General features: G+C 49.3%; 1 protein-coding gene across 1 annotated transcript; it reads left to right on the top strand.

Annotated features, from left to right (window-relative positions):
• The first annotated feature begins 574 nt into the window (after positions 1-574).
• Positions 575-9,687, top strand: LOC143638110 (NUT family member 2F-like). Its single transcript, XM_077105624.1, has 7 exons — positions 575-821; positions 3,984-4,668; positions 5,760-5,888; positions 6,929-7,068; positions 7,551-7,918; positions 8,260-8,376; positions 9,052-9,687. Exons 1-7 carry the CDS (start codon positions 575-577, stop codon positions 9,685-9,687), a joined length of 2,322 nt encoding a protein of 773 aa, XP_076961739.1.
• The last annotated feature ends 5,781 nt before the right edge of the window (positions 9,688-15,468 follow it).

Here is a 15,468-nt window from a genome sequence, read left to right as displayed (position 1 = left end):
TGTGGTCACCCGGTTTTCCCATCATCATTTAGGTGCTCTGTCTAGACGAGCTCCACAACAGCCCACCTACGATGGCCTGTCAATCACGGGGTGACTACAGCAGACTCAACACACTTGGCTCAGTGTGTTCACTTCTGCAAAGTTGCTAAGGACAGGGAAATGAGCGTCCTTCAGCTAACAACCCGGATGCCAGGTGACAGTGTCCTCAACATTCACAGGTTTCAGGCGGAACAAGAAGATGACAGTCACCACTTTGTCAGACACCTACAGGAGCCTCAGACCTGCTGAACAGGACCGCGCATCTCAGGCACCCAACAGGTGCCCTGGAGCCTGGTTTCGCACAGGCTGCAAGGGACATGGATGGAGGATGCTTCGACGTGGGTGCCACACTGGCCATCTCACCCCTCACTGCCAGGCCTGCTGCAAGCGGCCTGCATCCCTGGGGAGGCAAGGCCGGGCCTGGGCTGCCTGGCAAGGCGCAGGGGCCAGATGAACGGGCAGGGACACAGTGGGAACGGAAGAGTTTCGCGGGTCCAGTACCTAGAGGCTTATGGGACTGAGTCTGGACGGCGCCATGGGAGCCCAGCTGGCCGTTGGGAACCCGCTGTCTGTGCTCGCGCCTGTGCCTTTCCCAGCAGGAGACCCAATGGACATTGGAGCCTTTGCATGGCAGCCTGTGCGCGTGCCCTTCCATCCAAGCATGTGCTCAGGCGCGAGGGATGCAGGAAGGACACCCGTGGCCCTGCAGGAGGAAGAAATGGACAGGGAAGCCTGCAAGGTGTCTCCGGAAAGAAGGCTCCCCATAAAGAGCGTCTGGGCTGGTCCTTCTTTCAGTGGGAGCACCTGAAATGACAAAGTGATCTTCGCAGTTACAAACTGCTCATGCCTACAGTAGAGACCACCCTGCTGCAGTCCTTGGAAGCTAAGGAAGCTCTCTACCCTGTGCTCCTTCCCATGGCCAGTTTGCACTAATTGAATTTGACTAGTGTTATCATATGAGCACCTGTGGTATAGCAGTTTGAAGCAGTGCAAACTGATTGCATGGGTAAGGGCTGAAGCTCAGTGGCAAAGCACTGACCGAGAGTATACAAGGCCCTGAATTCGACCTTGGTTTAGCAAATAAAATTTGCTTTGAAAAATCTGGTCTCCAGCATTCATTACAGTGTATGATTATTTTTTAAAAAATTTAAAATACCTGTGGAATGAGAACAGAGTTTTTCTGCACTGCATATTTTATATCACCGCTTCAAAAGAAATAACAAGGGAAGAAAGAATGGAAGAAGCTTCTTTTTAGTGCCTGAATATCATGGTTTGCCCTGCTCCTGTCATTTATTGAAAAGACTTATAATAAGGTGTTAATATTTCATGAACACCGAACTGTGTGTTTTGCAAGCCAGGGATGGGAGAAAAAAAAATCATCACCAACAAAAACAACAAGAAAAAAACACTTTATACATAAAACACAATCCATACCCCACAGTTTTTTAGAGTATTGACTGTGTATACCAGTGATTTTGTGGCTCATGAGAGCCATGGTTCACTGGTCCTGCCCATCATTGGAAACAAAGACAATTTGGTTGTTGAAAGAGAGGGTCACCTGTCACACCCCTCTCCTGTGGATTTTAGAAACTACTTCAAAATGACCCGGAGGCACACACCACTTGTGTCACCCCTGAATTGCCTGAAGGGAACTCAAAGTTCTTCTATACCTATTAGAGCTCTTCCTGGAATGTCTGCCCAGCGCCCCCCCACCCAGGCCAGCTGTCCTTGGCCCCTCCCCCCTACAGAATGTCTGGATCCAACATTCCACTGTGGTTTACATTTAACCTTTGGCCAGCTTGGCTCAGTTGGACCATGAGCATCTATTACAGACAGGTCACTCTCTGGGTCCTGTACTGACGTTTCCCACTGTGGAGATTGTGAGACACTGTGTCAGGTGTCCTCCCTGGCCTTCAGAAGGAGGTGAGCTTGGACAGTCAGGGGTCTGTTATCTGAGGGCAGTCACCCCAAAAACCCTTGGGAGTAAGAATGGAGCACTTACCCTGTGGTCAACTGATTGAACAGAAGTAAGGGAAGGAAAGAGCCTTAGACAATACACTTGAAATGGCCCAGGAAGCCCTGGGAAGACTGATACTGCTCATGGGGAGGAGGGCTCCTAAGACCCAGGTCCAGACTAATCCGGGGAAGTACACTGGGTCAGCAGAAAGGAGAGAGGCCACGGGATTGATTCCTTGTAGAATGGACACAGGTCACTGCATGGTTTTTTAGGCAGTCACAGATGGGGTCCCAGTGAGGCCTTCCTGGAGTCAAGATGCTGAGTCCTGTGTCCATTCTTCAGACACATGGAAGCTGCCTGGGATATCATTCTGAGGGGACTGACTGGGAGTCTCAGATCATAAGTGGGCAGGGGAAAGAAGTGTTCTTAGCTAGAAAACTGCCCAATGGGGATCTCAATGACCACAGATGCAGTGCGATATAGTCTCTGTGGGTGAGGCTGCAGGGCACTCCAACTGCCATAGCCCAGGGTCCCTCACAGACTTCCTGCCCAGGAAAACTTCTCCTTCCATTCAGACAGCAGGTGTCATTGATTCCAGAAGGGCAGGGAACCCAGGAAACCTTAGGCAACATAGATTTGGGCCTCTGGGGGATCTTCTGAATCGTTATTACTTTCACGCTCTGTGTGTGTAGCCTCAGCTCATTGTTTTCAAGACAACACAGAAGACTTTTGCTTATCTTCATGGTTTGGTTGGTACTCCATGATAAGGGAGCACATGTGGGGTGTTCTTCATTTTCCAGGATCACGTTTGAAGATGACTGGGTTCTTTTGAAGACAGGAAGGAGAATAGCACACAGTTAGGAAGGGGCTCTACTCATATTGTCATTGGAACTTAGGCAGCTGTCCCGATGGATACATGCAAGTGTTGAAGTGTGGTACACCTCCCATTCTTTGACCTCACACAGCATAATGTCCTGGTGAACAGGAATGTGCTCCCAACAACCTTGCTACATGTAGCAGCTGCTGCAGGCCTGAGTCTCTGGGACACTTTCCTTCCCATTATTAGGAGTGCAAAGGAAAAGGACATCAGAATGGCTCTAATTCCCAGGCCCAATAAAAAAATGACCAGTGTCTGTGAAAACCTCTGGAAAACCCCAATCCTCACCATCCCATCAACTTCATAAACCTCAGTAACCTTTGCTGGTCAGCCCTGGAGAGGATCTCCGGGACTCAGTGTCTATCACATAGACCTCTTCCCTGGGAAAGGAGCTCCCTGCATTATGGCAGCAACCAGTGAGCACTAGGATCACAGATGGCCAGGATCTGTCCCCCATTCGTGTTTGGTGTGGGAAGTGCTGGGAGAAGCACCCACATGCTGGGCAGGATGTGCTCCTGGGTGAACTACAGAATTCCTCAGCCTCTAGCTAGGCAGAGATCTCAATCAGGTGTTTCTTGTTTGTGTGTGGATGCCTAGGAATAAAGTGGAGGGGTATATAAGGAGTATTAGCAAAAGGAAGGCTGAGGAGGTGATGGGGGAATAGGTTTAGAACCTGTCACCTTCACAAGTGACCCTAAAGTCCCTGCATCTGCCCTGGAGAAGGTCCCTTTCCTGTTGGTGAGAATGAGGAGGAGCATGGTGCCACTGAATAGAGTCAAGCTGATCCATTTCTAGGGAGTCACCTAGGAGGCCAATGGAGTGTCTGCAAAGGATGCACAAGGGGCCTCTCAGAATCAGAAAAAGCTGAGGTGTCACAGTCAACTGGGAATCCTGGTGTACTGAAAATGAGATTTCTCTGGGTAGAACTATGACTAAAGGAACGGAGCAAGAAATTCACTCAGGGACATTTGCAAACTGCACAATTTCCCTGCCCAAGGGCCCTGAGCTGTGAGCATTTGTTCGCAGATTTCCACTGAGTAAGAAACTGGGGGTCCTCAATCCTGCTGTCATTTTTCCTCCCCCATTCTCCGCTTTGCTTTGCCTCCACAGCATCTGCATCGCGGAGACCAGGCATGAACTTCAATCCTGGTGCCCACATGTCTGCATTCAGGGGCCTACCCTTTCTTCCAGCTGCCCCTGTGCCAACACACCAGCCATTCTGGGAGTTGCCCCTGGCACCAAGGGTGACTGCACCTATCTCCCAGGGTAACCCTCTAGTGCTGTCCACTTACCCTGGACAGTCATATGTGCCAGGGCTGTCCACCTCTGGAAAACATGGGCCACAACTGAGGCCAGTGGGGCCTCCTCATATTCACAACATTATCCACACTCAGACACCCCTCAACTGGAGGGCCACAGGGGCCTTCTGTAGGGGTGTGGAGCATCCTGCTCCATTCCTCACAGCACCTTCTGCCCTGAGGACCACTGTACCTGCCTCAGACAGTGGAGGGCTTCAGAAATATGGGATCCACTGGCACCTGGGCCTTCGCCCTCCAGCACCACGACCATTTGCCCAGATGGCCCCCATCATGTTCCCAATGAATGCACGCCAATGGCCAGGTACAGTGTACGGGGAGGGAACACTACCCACCTTCCCAGCTGCAGTGCCACTAGATGACTCCAGGAGACCTCCCAGCGTGTATGAGAACTTCCGGCGCTGGCAGCGCTTCAAGACCCTGGTCCGCAGGCACCTTCCTCAGACTCCTGATGTGGAAGCACTTTCCTGCTTCCTCATGTGAGTGTTCTCCTCAGGCTCCCCCTTGAGTTCTGTCAGGAGGAAAAGCATGGGTTGGAAAGAGGAGGCTGGGATATAGGAGAACTGGACGAAAGGTCCTGAGGGTGAGGGGTAAGGTGAGACCAGGGAATGAAATATGCCTTATGTCCGGTGAGTATCACAGCCCTGTGAGTGCAGGCAATCTTTGTCTCCAATGATCATCACCATCACATGGAAAAATCAAGGTCAGAGGAGGTTCCTGGGGGTAATGTGGGCCAGGAATCGAAGTTGGCTGTCTGACTCCATGCCTCCCCCAGTCATTTCACTTTCCACCATATACCTGATTGTTCTCTGCACCAGGGACATCCCAACCACAAGTGGGTTTAGTGGTGCTGGCTCCAACACAGAAATCTATGGCTACCCATACACATTGTCATGAACTCCTGATCAGGACCCTCTGGTGATGTCACAATCGAGGGGAAGCTGTCTTTGGATACTGCATGGGCATGTTCAACTTTGCCCCAGTTTGTAACTGCTCCCAGGCCATTCTGTGCCCTGTCTTCAGTCAGCCTGGGCCACCATGATGCTATGGAAAATTTGTGAAAAAACAAAAAGGCATTCCTTTCTCACAGTTCTTTAGTCAGGATTCCCAGGTAAAGGGTAACTGACCTAAAATCCCATGATTGCTCTCTCTTCTCCTTGCTTGAAAAGACAGCTGGCTCACCTGTGTCCTCACAGTGTCTCCTCCTTCTCCCAGAAGAACACTAATGCCCTCATGAGGCGCCACCCTCAGGATCTCATCTAACCTTCTAAGCACTAAATGCAGTGTCCAGATACCATTCCATTGGGGGTTAGGGCTTCAACAGGTGAATGTTGGGGGATAAAAACATTCATCACATAGTACACCTCAATGATATTTGAGGAATCCAATCACAATCATGCTGGTCAATGCAGCCCTTGGTGTTCAAGATTTGTATAAGTCTCCTGGAGTCCCAATGTCAATACTTTGAGTTGAACATCATGGGGCAAATAAAACAAAGGTAGGAAATTATGCTGTTGGTCTACTGATAAAGGAGGGTGACCTTGTGGACACTGATCCTGATGAATTCCAGCCCAGTGCTTCGGTCTCTGTCCCGACGAGAGCCCACCATGACCATGGAAGAGGGCCTGAGGAAGGGTTTGCAGGAATGGCAGCGCACCAGCAACTTTGATCGGATGGTCTTCTATGAGACTGCAGAAAAGTGAGCCAGTTTTCAAGGCCCAGAGCCTACTGATGGGGGATCATGGTTTGCACAGCAAGGTCTGGTACAGACTGTCACCTACCTATGTTTTGGCTCCGAGGCATCTAGCTCTCCAAATAGCGGCTCCTTCTAGCTTGAGGCCTGGGCATTCTCTCGGCAACAATCCCAGAAACTCCAGGCTCCATACTCTTGATTCCAACTCTGCCTTGAGGTTCAGGGTCAGGATGGGGAGGAGGTACCAGCCCAGCCAGAGGGTCTGCTGCTGCTTTGCTGGCTCTGCAGAGGGGAAAAGTTGCACTAGATTCACTCGGGCCACCTGCCTGGGAACTGGTACCTCTTTCTAGAGTGAGGTCCATTATAACTCATCAAAGTGGCCACTACTTCAACCTGATGTTCCAGAAGAGGGTGGTGGTGGGGAGTGCATTGTCAGGGCCAGCCACCACCTCAGGTGCCCCCAGGACATGTCTCTGGTCCTTACTGCCTTTGCTCTATGTAATCCCAGCCTTTCTAACAAGGGAAGGGAAGAACCCACCCTCCTTGGAAGAAACCCAATGTTCTCAGCTTAGCTTTCACTTCCACATGACCCTGCCTGTAATTTGGTCTCCCAGGTGATCCTTTCAGGGCCCAAGGTCCCAGCCTCGGTACCCCTGAATTGGGTCAGGACCTCTGGTGTTCTCTAATATAAATCACATCCCTGACCAGTTTCTACAACTAAACTGATGATGTGGTTCCTCCTGGCAGAAACAGGAGAGAGCCAGAACAAGGATCAGCTAGGGGCCCTGCCTGGGTCCCTCAGATCTGATTCCCTTAAGGTGCTAGTTGATGTAGTGTTTCCCGAGAACTCTAGTTCTTCCTCTGTAGCAGCTCCCTCCTGTCACTGGCCGGACCTACTCCAGGACGCAACTCCACATTCCTGAAACTACCTCCTGACTGGTAGCTTAGAATACTCCATCACCTAGAATCCCACACCAGCACCTGCCTGGTATGGCTAACCTGATTCTCAGCTCAGCCTGTGCCTGCCTTACCCAAATCCCATCAAGGTTCATGGAGTTTGAGGCTGCAGAGGAGATGGAGGATCCAAGGATGCAGTTGTCAGGGGTCTTCCAGTGCCGACCTCCTCCTGCAACTCCGAGGCTGGAAATCCGAAGACCTCCAGTCCCTGAGGCTGTCCAACAGCCAGGTAGGGTACCCACATTCACACAGTAGTCCATGATAGTGTCCAAACAGTGAAAAAGGCCAAGGCAAGTTGTTGTCCCAAATAAGAACTTTTCCTTCAGTATTGGAGATTCACTCTTACGAGAAAAAAAGCCCCTAACACCTGAGGTCCCTGCCACCCAGCTATGAACTGTGTATTGACTGGGCCAAGTACAGATCTCCTTTCTCTCCTTGTCTATCCAAAGAAACAACACAAGATCTGCCTGGGACTTGGGTCCCGGTAGTGTAGATTGCATGCAATACCAGTCACTACAAATTCCTCCCACTTGACTCTCCTAGATGTTGCATCTGGTGCACAATTATATCCCTCGGTTCCTGGGTCAGGTTGTCCTCATGCATGGCATACCAGGTTAGGTCCCCTGAACCCCTGAACCCTGCCTACTACCAAGTGTTTGGGATGAACATGGAATCCTCATTCACACACCACTCTGGTCCTCCCTGTCCTAGTGTGCACCTCCAGAAAGACCAACACTAAGGTATGGTCTGCCCGCTCATTAGCGGCCAAAACCAAGGCACCAGAGACCAAGGTGCCTGAGACAAAGGCATGCAAGTCCAAGGCACGCAAGAACAAGGTGGCCAAGACCAAAGGGCCTGAGAAAAAGGCGCCCGACGAGATCCCACCTGAAGCCATCCAAGAGTACATGGACATCATGGATGAGCTATTCGGGCCTACGAACTTTGCCACGTGGGAGCCCTCCTACTTGTCTACAGAAGAGCTTGCGGCAAACTTGGGAGAGGAAGGACTAGAGCAACAGGATGATTTATACCCAGATCCAAGTCTCATGAGCTATGTTGATGAGAACTTTGTCAACAAGGTGAGCTGGGCTTACAATCTTGGTGTATACAAGGTTTTGGCACTCATGGAATTGAGTTTCCTGGCTTAGAATCTCAGATTTATTTTGTGCGTGTGTCTGTGTGTTAGAGAGAGAGAGAGAGAGAGAGGGAGAGAGAGAGAGAGAGAGAGAGAGAGAGAGAGAGAGAATGTGCATGCACACGTGTGCACTCATACATGGGTGTAGCTGGTACTTGGGATATAACAACGCCATGGTGCAAATGAGCATGGGATTATTATTGCTTCCTCTCTCTCCTAGAAGTCCTCCTGACTTGGGGCCATTTCCTCCCAAGGTCACTCACACTCTCTTCCTTCTCATCCCAGGCAGAGAATATAATTCATCCTCGCTTCCTGCAAGAAATGCTTTCCTCCAAACCATATATAAATATCTTGGCCCTAACAAAAGAACTGGAGCAGCAGGAAGGACTCACTACTGACCAGGTAGAAAGCAGAAGGAAGGTCTCCCAGTAGACCAGGGGTAGGTGATACAGAAGAGAGGCATGGACACCTGATAAAGAAGTGCAGGGACACCAGGAATAACAGTGGTTGGGAAGAAACAAGAGGTAGACAAGAAGAAAAGGGCACCAGGTAGAACAAGGAGATAGAGACACGAGGTTTACCAGGGTTTCAGAACAGACACCAAGGCACAGAGCAATATATGGCAGACTAGGAGACAAAGGGACACAAGTATACAGGAAAGGGAGTTACCAAAGGTGGAGACGGGAGCAAGGGATAGCAGGTAGATGAGGAAGGCACAGGACTTTACTCATGTGGCCCACAGGATGTTATCATTATCCTGTCTGTGATGGCTCCCTGAGTGAGTCTGTTCCAGGATACAGGATGTAGGATGGGAAAAAAAAGGAAGGAGACATGAGAGCCATGAAAGGGTTCAGGATATCAAGCAGAAAGGAAGCCCAGGAGTGTGGCCAGCAGACACTCAGTGTGTTTTTATGAGACCAAGATGAGTAACAGATCCACTTCCCACTGAAATATGATTGTCCTGATCCCTGTGGCCCATTTCATGCATGAAGAAGAGTTGGCCAGTGCCCATATCCTCCTTCAGCTTGTGAAGAAGCACCTTTGCAGGTGCCTCAAGGTCATAATATGTCCCAACAGGACACAAGAACTTCCGAGGCAGCTGCAAAACACGGTGCAGAGAAGCGGAAACATCACACTGATCAAGGGGCCAGCATGGAGGACTGGTCCACAGAGGTGGCTTCCCAGGTCATGAAGAGGAGCAGGACCATCGAGCCAGAGTTGCTGGGTTCAAAGGACACTGCTATCCTCCAAGGCTGTCACGGGTCTTCTTCATTGGGGAACATTCACTCCAACCATCCTCCCCCAAACCGCAGATCCTCCTCCTCAAACCTGGGGAACAAAAGTGTAGTGGGTCCCAGAAAAGCCACTTCTTCTGGGCGGCCACATAAGACAGCCAATAGCTGCAGTGTAGACGAGGACCTCCAAAGCCTGGATTTCCTCCTTATCTCCCAGCACCGCCTGCTGCCCTGGGAACTGTCCCAGAGCCAGGCCCCTCCAATAGAAACCCTGTGCTCAGGAGATCAAGCAATCCAGGCCCCACCTCCCCAGAGAGGACTCCTCAGCTCCCACCTTCCTCCAGGTGCCATGTCCATGAAGAGTGCTCTCACTGGACGCACATGCTTCATGAAAAACACACCCTGCACTGGGCCTCCCTCCAGGTCACTGGAGGGCAAGATGTGGATCTGCAGCTGGCTAAAACCTCACAGGCTCTGAAGAGGAAGTGCACATCATCAGGCAAACTAAAGGAGAAGAGGCCCTGAGGACAGTCCTGTTGACCAGTGGCCTCTGGGGTGTCTGCCCCTCAGGCAAGATCTCACCATGCTTCATTCTGTTTTGGAAGGTCCAAAGGTTCTTCATCACATAGGACAGTTCCTGTGGGTTCTCAGAAAAATGAAGGGAGTGGGAGGGTATAGTAAATGTAGAAAGAGGGTAGGGGGAGGTACTGAGAGGGGAGGGTCACAATGTTCAATCCTGGGTGGGAAGCTGTACCTTGTTTGACTGTAACTGGGAATAAAGGCACTTTGGTAGGAAAAAAATCTCCAGCTTCTGCCTTCTGTCATGTTTTCTGTGCACCTAAATGCAGTGAGAATTGAGAGGTGATAACTGGGTTTGCTAGGACCCAGGGTGCACAAGTGTCCATCTATTGGGTCTTGTTTCCAGATTTAGATGAGTCCTCCCCCTAATCCTGAGAGAAAACAGACAAGATTCCAAAACCCAACTCATCACCCCATGGGAAATGCCTCTCTTGGTTTAGGGGATCTTCTCTGTGTATCCCTCCATGATCTTTGGCTGTTAAACATCTCCCTTACCAATCATCTGAGGGCCTGCTATGAAGAGAAATAACAATGAGGCAAAGCACATCTCCCTTGGTATTCACAGTTCTGAGGTCTGAGGAGGAACTGGTGGCTCTCAGATCTTAGTGTTACTAGTTCTGAGATTGAATGTCAGGGACCCTCAGCTCCTAGTGATCGAAACTGCCATGTTGCCTTCATGGGATCAGTAGCCAGCCACTTCCATCAGTTCCCTGGAGATCATCTGACAACTGCACCTAGCAGTGCCTGCAGTTCTCCACTGCTTTTGATTTAAAAGGTGAACTCAGGCATGCACAGTGTCCTTCCAAGATACCCATAGTATGTCTGCTTAGGCATGGTTAGGGCAGGGGCTCCTTGCACTCCACACTAAGGACCATTGAAGGGTCCCAAAGGGTTGAGTCCTGTTGAGCACTGCAGATTGGAGTCATCTGGGGAGGACCTGCTATGGAAGCAAAACACTCTGAGTGACTGTGAGGCATTTGTGGCAGCCAAGGCCACCACAGACAGGGGCACAATTTTTTATCAATTTATTGAGAACATTGGGCCCTTCTGTCTCATTTAGATGGAGAGCTGCTTTTGAGCTTTCAAGCCCCTGTGCAATTAAATAAATTCTAGAAATAAGCCTGGGAACAATTTTTTCCTAGACAGCTTCTTTCTCCACTCCAGAATGATGATGAACAATATTATTCAACTGATCCCCAGTATGGCTGTGGTCTTCCTGTGTAGGCTTCCTGATGAGAAGACAAGGCCGACCTTTATACCTCTCCCCCCTACAGTTCTGACCGCAACTCACTAGGGACCCAGCAGCCTGCAAGTCCTGACTTCATCCCAAGACAGACCCACCCCCCACTCATGCAGTGCTCTGACCCTCCCATATGTAGTATTGGCCCCACCCTGACCCCAGCCTGACCAATACTGAGTGTGACTGGCCCAAATGTAATGTAATCAAGTTCTCCTACAAATCAATGAGGAAAAAAGAAGGCTACACATCACATGGTTTGCCAATCAACAAAATGTGGAAGTTTACCAAAGAGAATACTTAAATAGCAAGGAGCCCAAATTTTAGTGCCATTTGTGAGATGAAGAAATGGGGTGACTTCAGACATGCACAAAAGTGATTGGAAGTGAAGTCGTTTGTGGTCTGTCATGTGCAATCAAACTCCATGGTTCTTCATAGGGCCCAGGTTCCATGCCATCAGTATCAGGGTCACAAATTTTTATCAAGTACCTATTGACAACTTTGAGCCCCCCTGTCTCAGTTGGATAGAGACCTGCTTTTGAGCCTTCAGGCCCCTCTGACATTAATCAGGTTTCTAGAAGTAAGCCTGGAAATAGTGTTTCTGAAGACTACTGAGTGATGCTGGAGAGTGGGGATGGATGGAAAAGTGTGGCATGGAGAAAGGAGGCTGGGATGTAGGGAAACTAGAGGGAACATCCTGAGGGTGAAGGGATAAGCTGAGAGACCTACATTCCCAACCCAGGTCATCACACCAGGGGAGGAAATGGGCCTTATCTCAGGTGCCCATCACAATCCTGTGAGTGCAGCAATCTTGGTGCTCAATGAGCATCACCATCACTCAGGGGATGTAAGGTCACAGGAGGTTCCTGGAAGTAATGGGAGCCAGGATTTAGAATTGGTTCTCTGACTCCATATGATTGTCCCTCTCTCAGTATTTTCACCTTCTTGCATTGATCTGATTGTTCATGGCAGACAACATCACAGCTAGTGTCGGAGATACGGGGGGAGGCACCAGTATAGATCTCTCTGGACACCCAACCACATTGTTCCGAGGAATTTCTGTTTAGGATATTGGGGTGGTGCAGAATACATGAGTGAGTACTCATTCCATTTGAATCCTCTGTGGACATGTACATCATTGTCTCAGGCTTTAACTCTGCTCCCAGGGCACTCTGTACTCTGTCTCACTCAAATAAGGCTGCCATATGTACTGCTAGAGAATGGGAAGTTGAAACCACAGGCATTCATCTCTCACACTTCTGAATTTTGGAAACCCCAGAAAGATGGTGTGAGATTTAATGTCCAGTGAGTTTTCCCCTCCAGGCTTGAGAAAATGGCTACCTTGCCTGTGACCTCCTAGGGCTAAGAGAGCTTTAGCATCCCTTCCTTTTTCTAGAAGGGCACTAGTACTATCATAGGAAATCTACCCTGATGACATCATTAAAATCTTAAGAGCCACTGAAGCCACCATCTCATGGAGGTTAGGGCATTCACTCATGCATTCTGCAGGCCAAAACTTTCAGGTCACAATACACAAAAACATCAAGAACTCAAGAGAAATCAGATTCCAGGATAGTACTTGATGTTCTCTCTAGTATATAGAGCATGTCCTGGATGCAGGGAGCCCACATGGGGTGGTCAAAGTGACTGAACAGAAGAGGCAAAGGCAAGGCCTGTGTTGGGTCAGGTCAACTTGCAGGGAAGTGTGGGTTGTGGATTGTGACTGATCCTGATGAACCCAGGCCAGTGCTTTGGCCCCTATCTGGACTGGAGCCTACCATGAATCTGGAGGAGGGATTGTGGAGGGCTCTTCAGGAATGTCAATGCATACCTTTGATCAGATGATCTATGAAAGGGCAGAAAAGTGTGTCAGATATCTGGGGCTAGGCCTAAGTGCTAGGGAACATGGGTTGAACAGCTGGCTCTGTTGGAGCTTCTCACCCAGCCAGGAAGGGCATCTGCTACCACAGAGAAAACCACTGATCGCTTACATCTCCAAGCATTACTTCCCTCTACCTGGAGCGCTAGACACTCTCTAACAGTTCCAGAAGCTCTGGCCTCAATGTTCTTAGTTCCACCACTGCCTGGATGTTCAGGGTTAGGGTGTAGGGCAGTAACCAGGCAAGCTCAGGGGGTGTCCACCATCAGTGAGGTCTGTTCACAGGGTACAAGTTTCACTACCTTGGGGTTGGCCAACCACATGGAAAATAAACCATCTTCTAGCATATGGATCACCCCTGCTCATGAACAATGCCACAATAACACCCTGATGTTTCAGAAACATTTAGAGTTCAAAAAACATGATCAGGGAATGCCAGTGTCTCAGATGCCCCAAGCACACACCTCTGGCATCATAATTCATGTAATTCTCACTATTCAAACAAATGAAATACAGCCATCTTTGGAAGGTGGGTTGGGGTGGGAACCCAGGTGTTCCACTACTTTCAGCACAGCTTGGACTTTCACATGACCTCTCCTGAGTCTTGGGTTCTTGGTATATAGTCCTAACCCCACCATTAATAGAGAGAGAGTTGTCTTCCATAAATCATATCTTTGACCAGATGCTGATGCTTGGCTTTTCTGCGTGGTTCAGCGCAGGGACATGCGAAGCCTGGAATAAGTGTGGGAGGATCTTAGAGAAATGTGCCTGGTTCACTAAGGACCACATGGTTCTCTTCAGGTGCTAAGTGATGTCAGGAGCACTCAGAATGGTTTCTGCATTGGGAAATAATCCCTCCTGGGACCAGCCCATCCCATGGTCTGAGCACTACTCCCCATGCCTGCCACCAGCTCCTCATTGCTATGAAGCTACAGCTTGAGTTTTCCAATAAGAAATCTTTTTTTAAAATAATCCTATGTCTTGCTTACCTGTCAGGTTTGTGGATTTTGAGGCTGAAGAGATAGAGGACCCAAAGCTTCAGTTGATGATAGATTCCAGTGTCAGACACATCCAATCCCATAGAGGCTCAATCTTCCACATTCTCCAGTCTTTGAGATTGTGCAGCAAGAGAGAGCTAAACACATTCCCATAAAAATTTATGATTAAAAAAAAGGTGATAATGGGGTGTGATAGCACACATGTGAACATTCTTTCAGAATAGGGCACTTCTCTTGCCAGTGGAACAGCCCCTGAGCATTTGGGATTCCAGATGCCCTTGGATTTGAAGTGGATATAGCCTATTCCAAGGTGCTATCTTCTCTCCCCCTGCCTATGTAAAGAGTCAACACACCGTCTGCCTAGGACATGAGTCCATGTGGCCCAAGTATATCGAATATGGGTATCTCAAAATGTCCTCCCACATGACATACATTGTCCCACTGGTGCAGAGTCTCCTCTAATGGTTCCTGATGTCAGAATGTGCAGGGCCATCCTGGACCAGAGTAGATCCCTTAAACACTTTCTTTCACTGAATGGATGGAGCACAGCTAGAACAACCATGTACGCATCACCCTCTTACCCTCTGTCCTAGTGTGAACCTCCAGAAAGACTGGCCCTGAGGCTCACCCACCAGAAGTCTAATACTGCAGGTATCCAGAGACCAAAGTTCCTGACTAGATCACACTTGAAGTCATAACTGTATAGATGGATATCATGAACATCTGGTGGGGTTTCCCAACTTCACCATGTGGATAGGTCCACATTTGGCCATAGCGAAGTCCATGGGAAACTTGGAAGAGAATGAAATGGAGTGACATCTAAAAGGGGACAATTTGTACCAAGATCTAAATCTCCTGCCCTAGACTGATGAGCTGTGCTCCAAGAGGACTTTTTCACCAAGGTGGGCTGGGCTGGGAATCCAGGTGTCTACAAGACTTTGGGAATGTCAGCCTGGACTCATGGAATTATGTTTTATTCTTTACATTCTCAGCACTGTTTGTCTGTTGGGTGGGGTAGCTCATGGTCTTGATTTAGCAACTCCACGGTGTGAACCAGAAGACACCATCCATGCTTCCTACAACTCCCAGAGGTGTCTTGGGCTTGGGGACCCTTCCTACCAAGGCCACACACAATTTCTTCTTCTCCAGGCACAGGCTTCAATTTCCACACCCCCATTTCTTGGAAGTGTTGCTTTTCATAGGACTACACATGGATATCTTGACCCTAATCAAAGAGCTGGACCAGGAGGAAGGACTCACCCAGCAGAATGGCCATCAGAACTTCAGTCTGACACCAAGACAGGTGATACCTCCCATTCATTTTTACACATCCCACAAGTCCCTCTGTCTACCCTCATACCCAATACAGACTGAGCATGGGCCATTTCTGTTCTGTAGCTGGTGAAAATGCAACTATTGCCCTCAAAGTAGAAATGATCAGTGTAGATGCCTGAAAGTTATGTTGTACCCCGACTATAGTGCTTCTAAATCAACTGCCAGCCAAGGTATAGAGGGACATAGTGATAGCACTGAACATGAGTCCTATATGGAGATCTGGCCCACCAG

This window comes from Callospermophilus lateralis, chromosome 17 (genome assembly GCF_048772815.1).
Source record: "Callospermophilus lateralis isolate mCalLat2 chromosome 17, mCalLat2.hap1, whole genome shotgun sequence".
In the NCBI taxonomy this organism is placed as follows: Eukaryota; Metazoa; Chordata; class Mammalia; order Rodentia; family Sciuridae; genus Callospermophilus; species Callospermophilus lateralis.
This window is presented reverse-complemented; position numbering and strand designations above follow the sequence as displayed.

What these genes read in the sequence shown, in the direction of transcription:
- LOC143638110 (XM_077105624.1), top strand. Translation starts at nt 575, where the DNA reads ATGGGAGCCCAGCTGGCCGTTGGGAACCCGCTGTCTGTGCTCGCGCCT. An exon ending in TTCTATGAGACTGCAGAAAA is followed by an intron (nt 5,889 to 6,928) that starts GTGAGCCAGTTT and finishes AATCCCATCAAG; the next exon opens with GTTCATGGAGTTTGAGGCTG. An exon ending in AAGGACTCACTACTGACCAG is followed by an intron (nt 8,377 to 9,051) that starts GTAGAAAGCAGA and finishes ATGTCCCAACAG; the next exon opens with GACACAAGAACTTCCGAGGC.